A 17369-nucleotide genomic window follows, 5' to 3' on the forward strand; every position below is an offset into this window, starting at 1 on the left:
CCCTCTGGGGTCAGGGGAAGTGGCTGGTCTCTCTCCTAAGCTGATTTCTATTTAGCCCAAGAAAGAATTTTTAAGTAGAATTGCGTCCTGGAAAGGTAATAAGCGGCAGAGGACCATGGAGTGTCCCGGAGAGGGATTCGGGAGACCTGATGCTCTCTATCTTCCTCCTCAGACCCAAAGGGCAGGCTGTGTCCCTCCTGTGAGACTCAGAACTACACCAGGAGGGCCGTGTTTCCTCGTTCGGAGAGGACAGGGGGGATAACGAGGGTGAGTGAGAGTCGGGGGGCTCTCCATCTTCATCCTCGTCTTCCCTCCACTATGGGGCACCTCACTGATGACTGGGCACGTAGGGACCAGCTCTTATTTACTCAGAGCCTCCCGGATGTCAGGTCCTGGTCTTGACCTTCTAAATCCTGCCGCCAATGTGAGAGGTGGGTACTGCAACCCCCTTGTAGAGACAAGGGAACTGAGGCCGGGAGAGAGAGGTGGCGCGTCCCAGAACGCGGCGTCGCATCCCCAACGCCCCTGGGCGGGGCGCTCCAGCCACCCCCGCCCCGCTGGGCCGGCCGGGCGGGGCTGCCGCGCTCGGCGGCGGGCGGGCAGTTCAGTGTGCGCTCAGCGAGCCGCGCGGACCATGGAGCCTGTGTCGCTGCAGGACTTCGTGTGCGCCCTGGACCCCGCCTCCCTCCCGCGTGTGCTGCGGGTCTGCTCGGGTGTCTACTTCCAGGGTGAGTGAAGGGCCGAGACCCCTCCGACCTCGGCCCCGCGGCGGACCGGTTCTCCCTGCCAGGGCGTTAGAAACCCGGGACACTGCGCCCTGGGTTCGAATCCCGTCGCTGCCGCTACCCAAGTTGTGTGATTTGGGGCCACACTCCAACTTCGTCGGGTCACGGCTTTTGCTTGCGTGGAATGCGGGATCACTGATTGCCCCGCAGGGTGGTGATGGGAAGTCCATGAGCTCAGATACTCAAGTGGGTGGAACCGAGCCAAGCTGGGGCAGAACGGCATTGCGCATTGCATGAGGTCGGACCGTGCAGGGTTGCGGCATTCAGGCGCTCACGACGCCGGGCTATTGCTTGATTCTCAAGAGCCAGGTCAGCCTTCCCCTCCGTACGCCCTCCCACTCCTCCCCTTGGACGTTTATCTACACGTCCTTCTTTCAGTCCCCCCATCCCGCCTTTGCCCTCTGCTTGGCACTGGGCCGTACTTGATCCGATCAACTCTTCAGTTCTCAGCTAAAACGACTCCTCCTCCGGGAAGCCTTCCTGGCTCCTTGCACACCCGCACATCTGCCCACATGGCCGCAGCCCACCTGGTTCACAGGGATGGTACACAGCTGGGGCTTAGTAGTCATTGCCTGAAAGGGTGAGAGGGGAGGGATTGACAGGCAGTGAGGGGAGAGGCGGCGGCTCTGAGGGTGAGGGAGGACCTGTGGGCGACTGAGTGGTAAAGGTGGAGGGCGAGGAGAGAGGGAAGTGAGAGTCTGGGTGGGGTGCAGGAGGCTACTTCCTTAGAGAGCAGACTGCGTCTGAGCGCCCGGCTTCATCCTGTTGCCTCCATCCGCTCCCTTTCTCCGCCACAGCAGCTTCCAGAAAGTGTTCTGAGGCCCCAAGTGGGGTTCCTAGATCAAGGGCGAGACGCATGGAGGGCCCCACAGGGGGCAGGACGGGCCACCACACCATGGGGTCTCGCCAGGCCCACTTGGGAATCTGAGGGATCTGGGTTCAAGTCCCGCTCTCCCTGGGGGCTTCCTGCAGGCATCTGTGCTCTGTTTGCCGTCCCCCTGATACCCCCGTCCCACTGTGTGTCACAATACTTGCGTTTCCTCATTATGCTCCCCGCCGGGCGTGGGGGGTGGGGGGCGGGAGTGGCGGAAGTGAGGGTAAGAGAAGAATCTGACAGGATGAGAGTGTGGGAGTGGGGTGAAGTGGAGGGGGGCAGATGGTGACACTGATGGGCAGATGGCTGTGGTCACCGCGTGGTTAGGAGCCCCAGTTCGGAGGAAGATGATGTCCTGGGCGGAGTCCCAGTTCTGCCTCCTATTACCTGATAATCTCCGGCGGCCCGTTCACCCTTGCCAAGGCTCGGTTTCCGTATTTAGAAAAGAGAAACTGTCCTTCCCTCCAGGGGCAGTCATGAGTCTTAAGTGCTATGACACGTCTGCAGTGCCGAGCACAGCGCCAGGCATATAGTAAGTGCTCAGCACCAGGGCTGCTCTCGTTACCAGCCCCGAGCGTCTGTAGACAGAAGTGTGTGTTTTATGAGCCTGTGTGTATTTTCCTGGGGATATCGGGTGGGATTTTCATCAGTTTCTCAGGGCTATTGTAAAGGACCCTGCCGGGGCTGCCCTGCGGGTGCAGTAGAGTCAGGTGGCCTGGAGGCTTGCCCACCTGCACTGTCTGTCCCTCATCAGCAGGATGGGTCGCTGTGTGAGAGATCTTTACTGAGCACCTTCCATGCTCTGGACCCTGCTATAGCCCTTTAAACCTTGTAAGTCAGGGCCCAGACCCGCCTACTGGGCCCACCCTGTCAACAGCCCGCCACCCGCTCCTGTGCTTCTCTTAACAGCAAGTCATCTGAAGAAGAAAGCGCCAGTATGGGTGTTTGGCTTTGTGTGATCTCGGGGCAGTCACCGAACCTCCCTGGGCCTGATTTTGTAGCTAATAAGGGAACTGGGATTTACTGGGTTGTTTATTCATTCATGACTTAAACACACACACTTCGAGGCTGGGCCTGTGCCGGCTGAGATGGATCAGTCCTGCCCTGTGAGCTGAGTTCAGGAGGCAAGGGGATGTGACCACAGAGGGGTACAGTCAGTGCTAAAAGAAGGCAGAGCGGCATCAGGGAAGAGCATTCCAGGCACCGGAACAACGTGTGCAAAGGTGTGACCGAGCAGTGCCTGGGGGGAACAGGGCACGGGCGGCGCGGCGCTTGGCCTTTGCTGAATGGGTGAAACTGACTCTGTCTCCGCAGGCTCCATCTACGAGATCTCCGGGAATGAATGCTGCCTCTCCACAGGAGACCTGATCAAGGTCACCCATGTTCGCCTCCAGAAGGTGGTCTGCGAGAACCTGGGGACGGGCCAGACCATGGAGCTCGCTCCCAACTTCCAGGGTAAGGCAGGCACTGCTCTCACATCCACCACTACCCAGCCCTGAGACCCGAATGTCCTCTGAGTGCCATGACGGTGTCCTGAGCTGGCGTGGCTGCGTCCTCTCCGTGTCCATCTCTGATTACATCTGCCTCTTGGCTGGGCCTTTTTTTGTTTCATGTCTTTGTCCACGTGCCAGTTTTCATGTTCGCTCCCACATTCACTCACCAAACATTTATCGACACTTGCTGTGTGCCAGGCCTCGTGCTGGGGGCTGGGGTGTGGGGTTCAGGATGAAACAGATGCAGCCCTCTCCGGCAGGGAGTTTCCAGGATGGCAGTGAGGAGGACAACAGCACAGGTAGGCACCAGTTTGGAGAGGGCTCCGGGCAAGAGTGGCCTGCCTCTCCAGAGGTCTGTGCAGGCTTCCTGGAGGAGGTGGCACCTCAGCTGGAGGAAGGATCCCAGCTAGAGGGAGTAGCGTGAGCACACTGGTGCTCCAGAAACCCCCTGTAGCGCATTCATTGCAGGAGGTGTGTGGTGTGGTGGACCGTGGGCCTGGACACTGAAGCCAGCAGCCTGGATGGGAATCCCACCTCTGCCGGCTACTAGCTGTGGCCGTGGTTAGTTCCCATGACCTCTCTGCGGCTCAGCTTCCTCTTCTGTAATGGGACAGTCAGCCTTGATGTGACGATTAAATGAGTTGCCATGTATGATACACTTAGAACAGGGCTGGGCTCAGAGCAGGCACCCTCTGTGGGCTTGTTCTCAGTATGGTTTCCTGTGATCGCTGAAGGGGACCAGTGAGGGCATGGGTTCCAGGTGAGGGGCAAGTGGTGGGGAGGTGAGCGGGAGCCAGACCGCAGGGGGGCGGGGGGAGCTTGTGTGGGGCACGGACACATTTCGTTCTTTTTTTTTTGACTTAATTAGGCACATAACCCATTTTTATTATAGAAAGAAATATACATATAAGTAAAAAGATCATGTCGCTTAGTCCCACTGTTCAGTTAACCAGTTCACATCTAGTGCATATCATTCCAGATATTTTTGGTGTACATACACGTGTATAAATATTTTTACAAAAATAGCATACTATGAATACCATCTACAATGGTACCTTGGCATCTTTATCTTACTTGATGTGCATATAAGTCTGTATCATTAAGACTGTGTAGCCTCCTGCTGGACAGATACACAACACCTAAAACAACATCTTTGTGTATCTCTGGTATAATTATTTCCTTAGGATAAAGTCCTAGAAATGGAATTGGAAGGTCTAAGAGATGATGAATATTTTGAGGCTTCACACCGTTGTCTTTAGGCGGTATCTGTTATATCTTGCTTCCAAACAAATTCCTCTGTGTAGCCAGTGCCCAGGCCACAGCTTTCAGCACAGGTGAAGACGGCCAGGACGCCCCAGTCGACACTCCTGCCCAGTCTGTCGGCCTTCAGGTAGTTGAGCAGACGAGGCATGACGTGGAATCCAAATATTCTCTTGGCACCACAGGGGCAATCTGGAATATCCTTTTCTCGAGGGATATTTTCACCAGAGATCCAGATGGGGGCAATCCCTCTGCCGTATCTGAGAATCTGTTCTGGTTCAAGGGATATTTTGGTTTTAAACTTCTGGAAAATTCTATCTTCCCTAGATTCATGTTTTGCCATGGAATCCAATTCTTCCTCGGGTGCTTCACCCATGCTACCTATAATCTCTGATTCATCATCCTTTTTCACAACTTCAGGCATGATCTCATCTTCTGTTTCTATTACAATTTCAAATTCTGGAAAAAGGAAGCTGTGGTCTGGAACTGTACTGTCCAAATCACCTTCTTGTGTACAAGCCTGCTTATGTCCCAATCTCCAGTCCAGAGTCTGATGCTCCTTGCTGCAGTAATGTGCCTTGTGACATCGGGAGCATGTTTTGGGGCCTAAACAGCCACAAACTCTGCAGAGATGAGCACCGGACTCGAGCTGGAGGCACACGGAGTCCGAGTCCCCTGTCTCCGGCGGAGGATCCTCAGAAGGTGGCTCATAGGCGTAGAAGTCATTTCTCCTAGGCAACTGATTTCTAAAAACGCGTAGGCCGGCGCAGCACGGTGGCGTTCGGCAGCAGAAAAGGAAGAGACCGCGGTGGAAGGCAAAGGCGCGGCCCGGAAGCGGTGCGTACAGCTGCAGCAGGAAGGCCAGTGGGCGGCCGCACAGCGCGCAGGCCAGCCCCGCGGGCCCCGGCAGCCCGGCTACGCCGAGCCACGCCGGCCAGCCGCCCACCTTGCTGGGGAACTGCTCGCTGCGCAGCCGCCACGCCGGCGCCGCCTCCACCTTTTTTTTTTAAAGGCTTTGTAAATTTAATTTTATTTTTTTATAAATTCATTTATTTATTTAATTTTTGGCTGTGTCGGGTCTTCGTTGCTGCGCATGGGCTTTTCTCTAGTTGTGGTGAGCAGGGGCTACTCTTGGTTGCAGTGCACGCGCTTCTCACTGCAGTGGCTTCTCTTGCTGTGGAGCACGGGCTCTAGGCGCATGGGTTTCAGTAGTTGCAGCACACAGGCTCAGTAGTTGTGGCTTGTCGGCTCTAGAGCACAGGCTCAGTAGTTGTGGCGCACGGACTTAGGTGCTCCGTGGCATGTGGGATCTTCCCAGACCAGGAATCGAACCTGTGTCTCCTGCACTGACAGGCAGATTCTTAAGCACTGAACCACCAGGGAAGTCCCCACATTTCAGTCTTTATTTTGAAGGTATTAAGTAGCCAAAGCGCTTTTAAATAGGGAAGTGATGTGTTTTGTTTTGTATTTTGAGGGTTTTAAAAAATTTTGAAATAATTTCAAATTTACAGAAGACTTGCTAGAACTCCTGTATACTGTTTATCCAGATTCACCAGTTAAGCATGTTGTTACATTTGCTTTCCCTCTCTCTGTATATTATATATACATACACACACACATATATACATATGAACATATATTACTATATATGTGTGTGTATATATATCTTTTTTCTGAACCATCTGAGAGTTATAGACATGATGCCCCATTACATCTGAATATTACTCCCAGTATTTAGCATAACTCCTATAAAACAAGGACATTCACTCACAAAACTGTAGTTCAGTGATTAAATTCAGGAAATTTAATATTGATACAATACTACTGTCTAACCCACAGTCTGTATTCAGATTTCACCAGCCGCCCTACTAATGTCCTTGATAGCCCGGTGTTTGCCTTGATCCAGAATCTAGTCCCAGATTGCACATGACATTCAGTTGGCCTCCTTTAGTCTCCTTCAGGCTGGAATAGTTCCTCAGCCTTCCTTTGTCTTGCTATCAACATTTTTGAAGAGTCTAGATCAGTACGTTTGCAGAATGTCCCTCAGACCGACTTTGTGTGGTGCTTCCTTGAATAGATTTGTGTTGAGGGTTTTGGGCAGGAAGACCCTGGAAGTGATATTATGTCCAGACATGGGGTATTTTAGGCCAGTCTGGTGGCAGAAGAATGGACAGGGCAGGGGGAGGGGTAGAGGGGTGGTCAGAGGTCATTTGGCCGGTAGCTCCTGGGTTTCTAGTTTTGGAGGGACTGTGGCACTCACCCACCCAGAATGGGGTGGTAGGTGCTGGTGTGTGGGAATGGAGCAGTGGTGAGGTACCTGGAGACAAAGATGGCAAAGTGAGAGGCAGGTGGGGTCGGCAGGTAGGAAAATGTGGCAGTGTGTCTGTTCTGTTCTGTCTCTGGTGACAATCCCTCTGTGTCCGTGCCTGTGTCAGAAGGAACTTTCCCCCCCCTGCCCTCACTGTCCATTTGCAATGGTCACTTGCTGCCTGCCATCCCTCAGCCCTGCAGCCTGGATATCCAAATGCTGGCCCACCCTTGGCCCCTGTCCTCGGGGGATTCTGGCTGGTTCTCTGCAGCCAGACCTGGGCATGCGATATGAGGCCCTGGGCTCGGCCAAGGTCTGCCCCACCCTGACACCCCCTGCTGTGCCCCACAGGCAACTTCAGCCCCCTCACTGGCCCCCAGAGCTATGGAACCCTGGAGGAGCTGGTCTCTGCTACAACCCAGAGCTCCAAGCAGCTGCCCATCTGCTTCATGTCGACCCACAGAATCACCACCAAGGCCAGGGTGGTGCCTCAGGAGCAGCCCCTCAAGCTTGAGGCTGTGGAAATGCACCTCGGGACCTGCTGTGCCCGCTGTGTGCTGGGCACCGGGGCCCAGCAGGTGATTCTGCACCTGCCCCTGTCCCAGAAGGGGCCCTTCTGGGAACTGGAGCCTGGGCCCCCTCGGACTCTGCTCCAGGTGCTGCAGGACCCGGCCCTGAAGGACACCATCCTCACCTGCCCCGTCCTCCCCTGGCACTCCCTGACCCTGATGCCCCAGTATGAGGTCGAAGCCATCATGCACTGTGAGTTCCCCGGGCAGGTGGGTGGGCCCGGGGGCGGGAGGGACAGAGGGGGCCCTGGGGAGCTGCTCTGATGGGGAGATGCCCCCTATCCCCGTGGATAGTCCAGGGATTCCAGGTGGTTTACCTGGTATATACAACGTAACAGAATAAAGAATCCCCAATAGTGGAAGTTAGGTGCAAGAGGAGATAGGAAAACGGGTAACTTGAGTGAGGTCCCACGTACTTTATAAAGTTTGGCAAAAGTTGGGCTGTGAGGTTGCCCGCAGCTAGGACAAAGAAACATAGTGTTAGAAAGTGCAGCGTTGACCATTTGCTCAGGAGAAATATATTTTCCTGTTGCTGGGGAGAGCAAGATTGTTCGTGAAGGGGCTCCTGTCTGGGAGGGTACTGTCTGGCTGAATCCCCCAGCTGTTTCATAGGTTACTTCTTAGGACAGGCTGGTGGCTGCACACAGAGGGTTGGTGAAACGGAGGCAGAAGCTGGCCAGGTCTGGCCGGTCGGAGGCCAAGCTGGAGCAGAGGTAGAAGAATGGGTGTATGTGTAGAGGTCCCCAGGGCACCCCCATTCTTCACCCTCCACTCAGCCTTGGCCTCTTGACTGGCCAGGTTCTGCCTCTGCCTCACCAGCCCTGCTCTGGATGCTGCCAGCAGCCTGACTGAGTCCTGTCCTAAGAAACAACCTAGGCTTTGTTTACTAGTTTTTGTAAAAATAACAAGTTGACTGCCTTGGAGAATGAGGCAGCTCAGGTAATTTATAAAGCATTCTGAATTAAAAAACAACAGTGTAATGAACCCAGATGTGCCCATCTCCCAGCTTCAGCCGATTATCAGCTCATCTGGCACAGAGCAAAGATCCCAACCATGTGACCTGAGGGAAGTCACCACCACTCCTCGGAGCCTCAGTGTTCTCGTCTGCAAAACAGGGAGAGCATTCCGTGTGGCGCGGCTCAAACAACATAGTGGGTGGGCCAGTTGTCCTCAGACTCTTGCAGAGTTTATGCACCAGGCGCTATCAATGCCAGGACAGGAGGAGGTTGTCCAAAGTCATGTAGTCAGTGTTTTTCTTGATTTGGTTCTATCTATTTAAATCCAGAAAGGATTTGGAAAGACAGCTTATAAAATTACATTCAAAATTCAATTAAAATTTTAAAAGTGAACTGATTGGATATTCAGTGATATTAAGGAATTATCAAATTATTATTATTTCAATGTGATCATAGCCTAGTGGTTATTATTTTTGAAATTTTAATTACCCCTTCTTCTAGCAATACACGTTGAAATAGTCACAGATGGCAAGATGTGATTATTCTGACTCCAAATAATCCAGTGGAAGGGGAATGGATAGATAGGGGTATAAAGGAAAGAAAATGGGCCATGGGTTAAATGTTGAAGCTGGGTGACAGGTACATTGGGGTTCACTATACTATTCTACTTTTATAAATATTTTTAAAACTTTTTATAGTAACTTTTTAAAAAGAGGTTGAAGGAAAGAGTGGGCAAGGAATCTGGTACAACAGGAAAACGCTGGTAGGAAAGAAAAGATGAAGACAGGAAAGAGGTTAGCAGGCTCAGACCTCTGAGGGGTGGAGGGTGCGCACCTGAGCTGACCTCTCCCCTCCACAGTGCGCAGGACCATCGTCAAGATCCCCTCCACGCTGGAGGTTGACGTGGAGGATATCACCGCCTTCTCTCAGCACATCCACTTCATACAACCGCTGCTGCTGAGCGAGGCCCTGGCCCGGGGAGGCCCCTTCCCCCTGCCCACAGAGATCCTGGAAGTTCCGGAGGGGCCCCCCATCTTCCTCAGCCCGTGGCTGAGCTCCTTACGGAAGGGCCAGAGGCTCTGCATCTATGGCGTGGCCTCGCCACCCTGGCGGTTCCTGGCCTCAACCAAGGGCCGGAAAGTGCCCAGACACTTCATGATCTCTGGGGCCTACCAGGGCAAGCTGCGGCGGCGGCCGAGAGAGTTCCCCACGGCCTACGACCTCCTGGGTGCTCTCCAGCCAGGCCAGCCACTCCGGGTAGTGGCCACAAAGGACTGTGAAGGAGACGGGTTGGAGAACCCCGGGTTCATGTCCCTGGCCATGGGAGACAGGCTGGAGGTGTTGGGGTCTGGCCAGGCCCTTGGGGTTCAAGAGAGGGACATGAATGTCCTGGTGTGTCAGCGGCTGAGTGACCAGCCTGGGGAGGAAGAGTATGAAGAGGCAGAGGACCAAGAACAGATTCTGCTGCCCCTCCACTTCTCTGGCGGCTTCGTGGAAGAGCTGGGTGATGGCCGGCGCTACAGCCTGCAGGATCTGATTGCCCAGTTCCCACTGCCCTGTGAGGTCAAGGTGGTGGCCAAGGATGCCAGCCACCCTGATGACCCTCTGCCCTCCTTCCTGGGCCTGCGGCTGGAGGAGAAGATCATGGAACCCTTCTTGGTGGTCAGCCTGGACTCCAACCCTGAGATGTGCTTCGAGGTCCCTCCCCGGTGGCTGGACCTGACTGTCGTGGAAGCCGAGGGGCAGCCAAGCCAGCCGGCTGGGCCCCTCCCCGTAGTCCCAGTGGAGGAGCTGACAGAGGCCTTCTATTATCACCTTCGGAAGTCACCGGCCTTTGAGGGTCAAGCTCCCCCGCCCAGGCCTCCGAAAAGTAAGGGCCTCAGTGGGCAGAAGAAGCAGGTCAGCAAGGCGAAAGGCGTCAAGGTACCAACAGAACCCAAGTGGGCAGGGAGGGGCCACCTGTAGGGATCATTAGGGTCCTGCCGTTTCTTCTTTGTCTGTCTGGCATCACGCCTCTTGCAGCTGTACAGGACATGCAGTTTGTTTATTTATTTTTGAATTTTATTTTTTTATACGGCAGGTTCTTATTAGTTACCTGTTTTATACACATTAGTGGATATATGTCAACCCCGATCTCCCGGTTCATCCCACCGCCGCCACTACCCACCCACCCCCACTTTCCCTCACTGGGGTCCATATGCTTGTTCTCTACATCTGTCTCTATTTCCAGAATGTACAGTTTATAAACGTGCACGCTTTGTGCCTATTATTCGATCCTGACCATCCTGACACTGGTGTGATCATTCATATTTTACAGTCGAGAAAATGAGGTCTCAGCGACTGTGAGACTCACTCAAAGTCACACAGTTTGTAAATGGGGGGGGCCTGAACTGGAGCGGAAGCATTGTGACTCCAAGTTCACGGTGCTTTACCTCTCTCTGCTACCCCTGCTGTCACTCCCGAGCTCAAGCTACAGCATTTTTCACCTAAACTCTTCCAGCAGCCTCTTCAACCCCTCCCCACGGCTGTCAGAATGGCCTCCCACATCCTTCCCTGGTCACTATGGGGCCTCAGCCCCACCTTCTGAAACCTTCCATGGCTCCCCATTGCTGGGGGTAATGCGAACCCCTTAACATGGTATCCAGGGTCCTTCATAGCTGACTTCAGTCTCACCTTCCCAGGCCCACCTTCCACCACTGCTCAGTAGCTCCAACCACAGAGGAACTCCTGTTGCTCTCGGTATGCCGGGATTCCTGCCTCAGCACTTCACACACACCAGTCCTTCTGCCAGGAACATTCTCCCGCCTTTCAGGCTCACGGGCAAGGCTCAGCTCCCATTTCCTCCGAGGTGGTGACAGTTCTCCCTCTTCAGTAGTCACACTGCACGCTGTACACAGCTTGGAGGTGGGAGGCCATGTAGTTTTAATTAGTTGTACTTGGTCTCTGGCTAGAACAAGAGTCCTGTGGGGCAGGGACCTCCCACTCCAAGGCAGGCAGAGAAAGTGCCAGTGAGTCCGAACTGAACCAAACTGAATCACGACAAGCGGGCAAAGAACCTCAGAGTCAGAAACACGAAGTTCACGTCCCTGTTTCCTCACTCTGTGGGCTGTACCTCCTCTCTGGGCATGTTTCCTCACCAGTGAGCCTGGGATAACATCACTAACTCTCAGTGCTGTTTTGTTAGCCTCTACTCGCGGGGCGCTTACCCTGGGGTGGCCCCTTATGCATACGTACTGCCCCACCCAGCTCTCACGGCGTCCCTCCGAGGTGGGCGCTGATAGCCATGCTCTGCTGAGAATGGGGGGCGTGGTGGGGTGGGAGGAGCGATCTACATAAAAAGCACTTTGTAAACTGTAACAAGCATACTGTTTTGGGATGTGCAGAGACTTGGATTTCGTACTGTGTGGGGAGGCAGTGGGATGGCAGTGGAAGTTAAAAAGATGAACCCTGAGCGATCTCAGCCCCAGAAGGGGCTCGTATCTGTGGGGCAGTGGGTAGGGTAGTCGTTTTCTGACAGAACCAAAAATAGACTGGGACATCTGAAACACAGGCCTTGTGACAGTGCTGGAAAGAATGTGGTACAAAGAGTTGAGACCTCCGTCCCAGCCTTGGTTCCTGATGGCTCCTCTGGGATGGCTCCTGCTTGTTGCCCTAGAACAAGCAATTTCCCTCCCTGGGAATCAGTATTCTCCACTGCTCATCAGGGAGCCGTACTGTTTGCTTTTGAAAACATGACGTGGTGGGAAGAGGAGCGGCTTTACAGGTCACAGACATGGCTCTGCGTCTGAAGCCTGGCCCAGCCAGGGATCCCGTGTGAGGCTTGACATGGCACACTCTTTCTGAGCCTGGTTCCTCACGTGTAAACTGGGAACTCAAACAGCTCCTCAGAGAGTCACTTGAGGGTGAATGAACAGATATGCATACAGCTTCTGGCACATGGTAGGATTTCAATAAAAGTCCTCTTCCTTCTGGGACCCCTCTCAGCTCTGTACTCTGTTTGTCCTGAGGCTTTGTGACGACTTTTTTTCTCCTTTAGCAAAAGATTTGGAGGACAATGACCAAATCCCTGTGTAAAAACGCAGAGACACCCTGTCTCTAGCCCCCAACCCTATCATGTCTCACCCTGGCCCCTTTCTCCCCTGCCAAAGAACAGTTCAAGTGCTTGTAGCAAAAACACCTGGCGTCCTGAGAAGCCATACACTGAAAAGTTCAGAGAGGAGCAGAGGAAGTGAGATTTGAAGGAAATTGCATTTCAGGTACTCTCTTACCCCATTTCTTGGGACCCTGCTAACTTCTGCTTTTTTTCCCACTTAGTCTTCTGAAGCCTTCGAATTGCAGGAACCATCTCTGATGCCTAAACCCAAGAGGAAGACCTTGCGAAAGGTCATCAAGGACAGCTGCAATTTATACAGTCAGATTCCTGGTCACAAGAAAGGTCTCAGGCCCACTAAGCCCATCACTCGGGATACAAGTGAGTCTGTCAGCCCCTGTTCACCCCTGTCTTTCCTTCTCCCCTCCCCCATGCCATTCTGCTGCTGCTTTTGCCTCTGATGGTGCTGGCCATACCCTCAGCAGGGCTCTGCTCTTAGCGACCCTTCCACAGTCCCAGTTGGATGGACAGGCCTATATGAGATGGGTGTAGGCTGAAGGGTCCCTACTGTCCTTCTCCCAGTGGCTCCAGGGCCCTGGCAAGGAAAATGAGTTCATCCCCCAACTACCCTCCCCAAGGCACACAGGAGAATGTTTGCAAAGTGTTCAGACACAACAAACTGTGGTTTCTGGGCTAGCGAGGACCTTAGAGCATCCAGACCAAGCCCTCCCCTGTTCAAGGGACGAAAGTACCCTAAAGAGGGGAAGGAACCTAAGGCCAAAGGTCCTCACTGACTTGGATTCTTTTGCAGATGATGAACACGATTACGAAGAAATACTTGAGCAGTTTCCGAAAACCCTCTAGGTGCTGGAGAAACCTTACTTCCTAACTGCTGCTTCTCAGGGAACCCAAGATATCAGCCAACTATTACAAGCCTTTAGAGGACCCTGGACGAGGTCTCTCAGAAACCAGACTGTGGACAAGGAGTGGCCGGGTGGGGACTGACTGGAAATAGGATAGACCCTGCACCAGCTTCCCTCTGGCTCCTCTGGGCCCAGCACCTTGCATTTGGCTCCTTCAGGTTCAGAGATTTGGTATCAAGTAGCCAGCTGGGTTCTACTCAATCCTGCACCCCAACACCAGTTGTCCCACTTGTTAGTGCAGAAAGGAATCCAAGACACTGCCCACCTCGGTGACCGCAGCACAGTGCCTCCTGCCTCTTGGTAAAGGGGACTCAATCCTGATGACACACTGCACTGAGAGCCTTCTGTAATGCTGGCCGCCCCTGCTCCACTCTCTCCTCTCTCTCGCCGTCCCCCACCCAGGCTCCGAGCCCCTGAGGGACCAGGACTGTCTTCCTCATCTCTGCAGCACCCAGCACATGACCGTTGTAGGTGACTATCCAAGATTATTTCACTTTAAAAGCACAGAATAAAAATGACATCTGAGCTTCGGGAAAAATGATTAAGAGATTATCACTTATTAAGTTCTGTCTGTGTACCAGACCCTTTACAAACCCTATCTAAATCAACTCTCTGAGGTAGACAAGGCATGGTTTTAAAGATCAGGAAACAAACTAGTCTAGTGTGCTTCAGCGGGCAGGCTAGTCATGGGCCTGGGTCAGGATCCTTGCTCACCACCTACAAGTGATTTTAACCTCTCTAAGCTTCAGTTTCTTCACATGCAAAGTGAAACTAAGTTATCTACCTCAAAAGATTGTTTTAAGGATCGACTGAGATAATATCTGTAGAGCATTTATCACAGTGCCTGGCTCATAATAAATATTCAGTAAACATGTTAGTATCATTACTGTTGACCAAGATCTGAGAGCTGTACCTGTCTCTAAAACCAACACCCCTTTCACATGCTTACACTGTCTCCTAGTCATGGAATTCATCCCAGTGTTTATACTGTGTTCCTGGGCTGTGGAGACAGAGCCAGTATAACGAGATAAGAGAAGAAACACAAGCCTGTGCCTATGCAGAGAATAACTCAGTTTCCAGGGTCAGTTAAGGCCTGTTCAGTAAGGTAAGACCACAGGCCTCACTTCCTAGAAGTAGTGGGACTTTGGTTTCTTGGGCTAATGCAGTCACGGAATTAAGCACCATGGTCAGCGGAGGACAGGAGAGAGACAAAAAGATGGAAGGAGTGTCCAGTGGAGGCGGGAGCCGAAAGAGGGTCAAATTCCCACTCCTGGATTCGAGGCACTACACCTGAGTGTGTCCTTCCTTTGCCTCCTAACATCCCTCTGGCTCTCTGGACCCATGTACTTCCCAGGCCACCACACTCCAGCAGGGCATTCTCCAGGTGACCACTGAGCGGTGACTACGTGCTGCTGGGCCAGTCCCCAGTATCTAGCACCCATGCTCATCTCCACACCAGTTCCCACGCCCTCCTCCACAGACGCAATCACTACCACACAGGAGGACCCTGAGGAAGAGAGTACTCTGGGAAAAGCAATAAGCAAGAGTCAGAAAGTTCCTCCTTGGCACCGAACCCCTAGGGATCAGGACCCCATGCAAATGTCCACAGTTTCACGTTCACGTTTGCAGTTAATCTTGGCGCCAAATTGAGCAAGATCACAAAAGGGGGGCAGAGGAGAGGGGCCACCAGTTCCCACAAAAGGGGGTTTCTGAGTGGCCAAATGCTGCCATGAGGAGAAAGCCACCAATTTCATAGCAGGGAAAGCTGGGCTTAAAAGGAAAACATGTTTGAAAACCACAACTGTGACTGTCTTACTAGAGCAGTAAGGGTACGAAGGGAATGGACCAAAGGCAGATACCACCCTCAGGGTGCTTTTGTCTTCTTTACCTCTGGAATAAACCGCTGGGTGGTGGGGAGGGAATTATAATGGGGCTAGAGATTCCCCCAAGTAGTGGTCTCCAAAGTGAGGACACAAGATGATTGACTGGGAAACAGAGAAGAATTACAGTTGACCCCCAACACGGTCAAAAAATCCACATACAACTTTACAGTTGACCCTCCGCACCTGCAGATGCAACCAAATGCAGATCGTGTAGTATGTGTTTATTGGAAAAAATCTGCGTATGAGTGGACCTGCACAGCTCAAACCGTGACGTTCAAGCGTCAACTGTATTGGTACATCCTTTCATATTTATTTTTAATATCCTTTTTCATTTCTAATTTTGAGTGTTTTGTAATATATATAACAAACTAATATAGTAACTGATATAGTAAATAACTGCTAGGTAAATGAATATAACCTGGGGATGCATGCTCAAAAATTTATCGAGTTTTGAATTTCCCTCAACAACATTTTAAAAAACAAATCTATTAATTCACATAGGACACTAATTCTTACTGGCTTTTCTCTAGTTAAATCCAATAAAGTACCACTATTTCCCAAGGAGCCTCATCTCCCACTGTACACCTAAAGAGATCTTCCTGAGACTAGGCTAGACTCATGGCTTGGCTGTGACACTGGGGATTTCTGAGAACTTGGGTCATAGTGCTGTTCCTGCTGTCTCAACAATGTACCAAGAGAACACTGTATACCTGACATCCCAGGTGACGACAAATATCCAAAATGCAAGTTCCCCTGGCTTGAGCAGGTAGAAGCTCTACAGAGGCTGGCGTTTCACTCTGCTGAGCAGTAGCCTACCTCTGCTCAGCCCCACGGGCCTCCATAGTGCTCAGAATCCACAGAGCTCCTGTGATACCATGTCAATGCCAAGGTGGCAGGGGATTCAGTATCCCTGAGTAGCTACTCTGTGTTATTGGGAATGCTGAATCAGCAAGTCCTGGGACACCAATCTCTTATTTTGCTTTATATTCCTAGTAGCTGACCAATGGGTTGACACAGTAGGTATTCAATAAACACTCGCTGAGGGCTTCCCTGGTGGCGCAGTGGTTGAGAGTCCGCCTGCCGATGCAGGGGACACGGGTTCGTGCCCCGGTCCGGGAAGATCCCACATGCCACGGAGCGGCTGGGCCCGTGAGCCATGGCCGCTGAGCCTGCGCGTCCGGAGCCTGTGCTCCGCAACGGGAGAGGCCGCGACAGTGAGAGGCCCGCGTACCGCAAAAAAAAAAAAAAAAAACTCGCTGAATTAATGAGTAAGTAGTTTTTGATTGCTAAATCACAGAATTCAAAATCAAAAGAAAAAGTGACTTCCACCTAGAACCACTGCTGTTGCCCCCTTGCCCATTTGAGGGCATTAGCATGGTAACTAGAAAGAGAAGTCCACCACCCATAGAAGTATCCTATCATGCATTCCATATTCAAATGTATATGCTTTTTTAAACCTGTTTTTAGCCACTGTTCTTTCTTTTAGGCAACAATCAAGAATGGACATACTTGCAAATGAACATACTGGTTGACTGACTTTTAAGCGTCTGCACAGCTCCCCAGATGGGAACTATCCTGCATGTACAGAAAATAACAAGCACATTGTTGTTCACTGTCAGAAACCAAGGGAGTGGAGCCTTCTCCACACAGCTGCTAGTAGATCTCATTTAGAAACACAGTTAAAGCAGTTACAGAACTTTTATTTGCATGTTACACCTCATTAACTTATCTCTGAATTAGCTGAGATGATAAAGTATTTATTACAGTGTAAGAAAATAAGAACATTTTTACAAGTTACTGCAATCATAGAACTATTTTATTAAACATATGAATGTACTTATTTTGTACAAAACACATATCTTTCTCTCTGCCCCATGAAGCCACCATTCTAGAACCCCATGCTTATAAAAACACACTTTGGGCAGCAATTATGACAAGGTGAAAGAAAGTGCAATTCTGAAAGTAACAACACATAACCACATAACCAAAGTGGGCAACAAAAATAGGCAGAGGTTAGTGGGTTTCGTGGCTAGCTCTCTGCTGACAGGCCCTAGTCCTGCTCTCAACAGGAAACAATTTAGGCATAAAAACTCCGGAGTATTATTTAAGTAATACCGCCCAACCCTCTTGGTAGCATCCCTCTTCCAATTCCATTTATCCTGATATTGTAACTAATTTGTAAGTTCTTTAAGAAATTCCATCCTGGTTTACATCCCTGTCAGTTGCCC

At 51.8% G+C, this 17369-nt stretch overlaps 1 protein-coding gene and 1 pseudogene across 4 annotated transcripts; one reads left to right on the forward strand and one right to left on the reverse strand.

Annotated features, from left to right (window-relative positions):
• Nucleotides 1-634: 634 nt before the first annotated feature.
• Nucleotides 635-13199, forward strand: THEMIS2 (thymocyte selection associated family member 2). 3 transcript variants are annotated; one of them, XM_065889834.1, is made up of 7 exons: nucleotides 635-728; nucleotides 2974-3114; nucleotides 7072-7482; nucleotides 9105-9259; nucleotides 9647-10168; nucleotides 12560-12716; nucleotides 13147-13199. In XM_065889834.1, exons 1-7 carry the CDS (start codon nucleotides 635-637, stop codon nucleotides 13197-13199), a joined length of 1533 nt encoding a protein of 510 aa, XP_065745906.1. The 3 variants fall into 3 exon arrangements, with proteins under 3 accessions (XP_065745906.1, XP_065745896.1, XP_065745912.1); XM_065889824.1 differs by having other exon boundaries at nucleotides 9105-10168; XM_065889840.1 differs by lacking the exon at nucleotides 9105-9259 and having other exon boundaries at nucleotides 7072-7391; nucleotides 9602-10168.
• LOC136129781 (programmed cell death protein 2 pseudogene) lies at nucleotides 4288-7005 on the reverse strand (annotated as a pseudogene). The gene is made up of 2 exons (XR_010656269.1): nucleotides 6949-7005; nucleotides 4288-5409 (listed from the first exon to the last, which is right to left on the reverse strand). The product of XR_010656269.1 is annotated as a programmed cell death protein 2 pseudogene (transcript).
• Nucleotides 13200-17369: the final 4170 nt, after the last annotated feature.

The sequence above is a fragment of the Phocoena phocoena genome, chromosome 1 (assembly GCF_963924675.1).
Source record: "Phocoena phocoena chromosome 1, mPhoPho1.1, whole genome shotgun sequence".
Lineage (NCBI taxonomy): Eukaryota > Metazoa > Chordata > Mammalia > Artiodactyla > Phocoenidae > Phocoena > Phocoena phocoena.

Coding starts and splice junctions, on each gene's coding strand:
- THEMIS2 (XM_065889824.1), top strand. CDS start 635: ATGGAGCCTGTGTCGCTGCAGGACTTCGTGTGCGCCCTGGACCCCGCC. Junction 729..2,973: donor CTCGGGTGTCTACTTCCAGG/GTGAGTGAAGGG, acceptor CTGTCTCCGCAG/GCTCCATCTACGAGATCTCC. Junction 12,717..13,146: donor GCCCATCACTCGGGATACAA/GTGAGTCTGTCA, acceptor ATTCTTTTGCAG/ATGATGAACACGATTACGAA.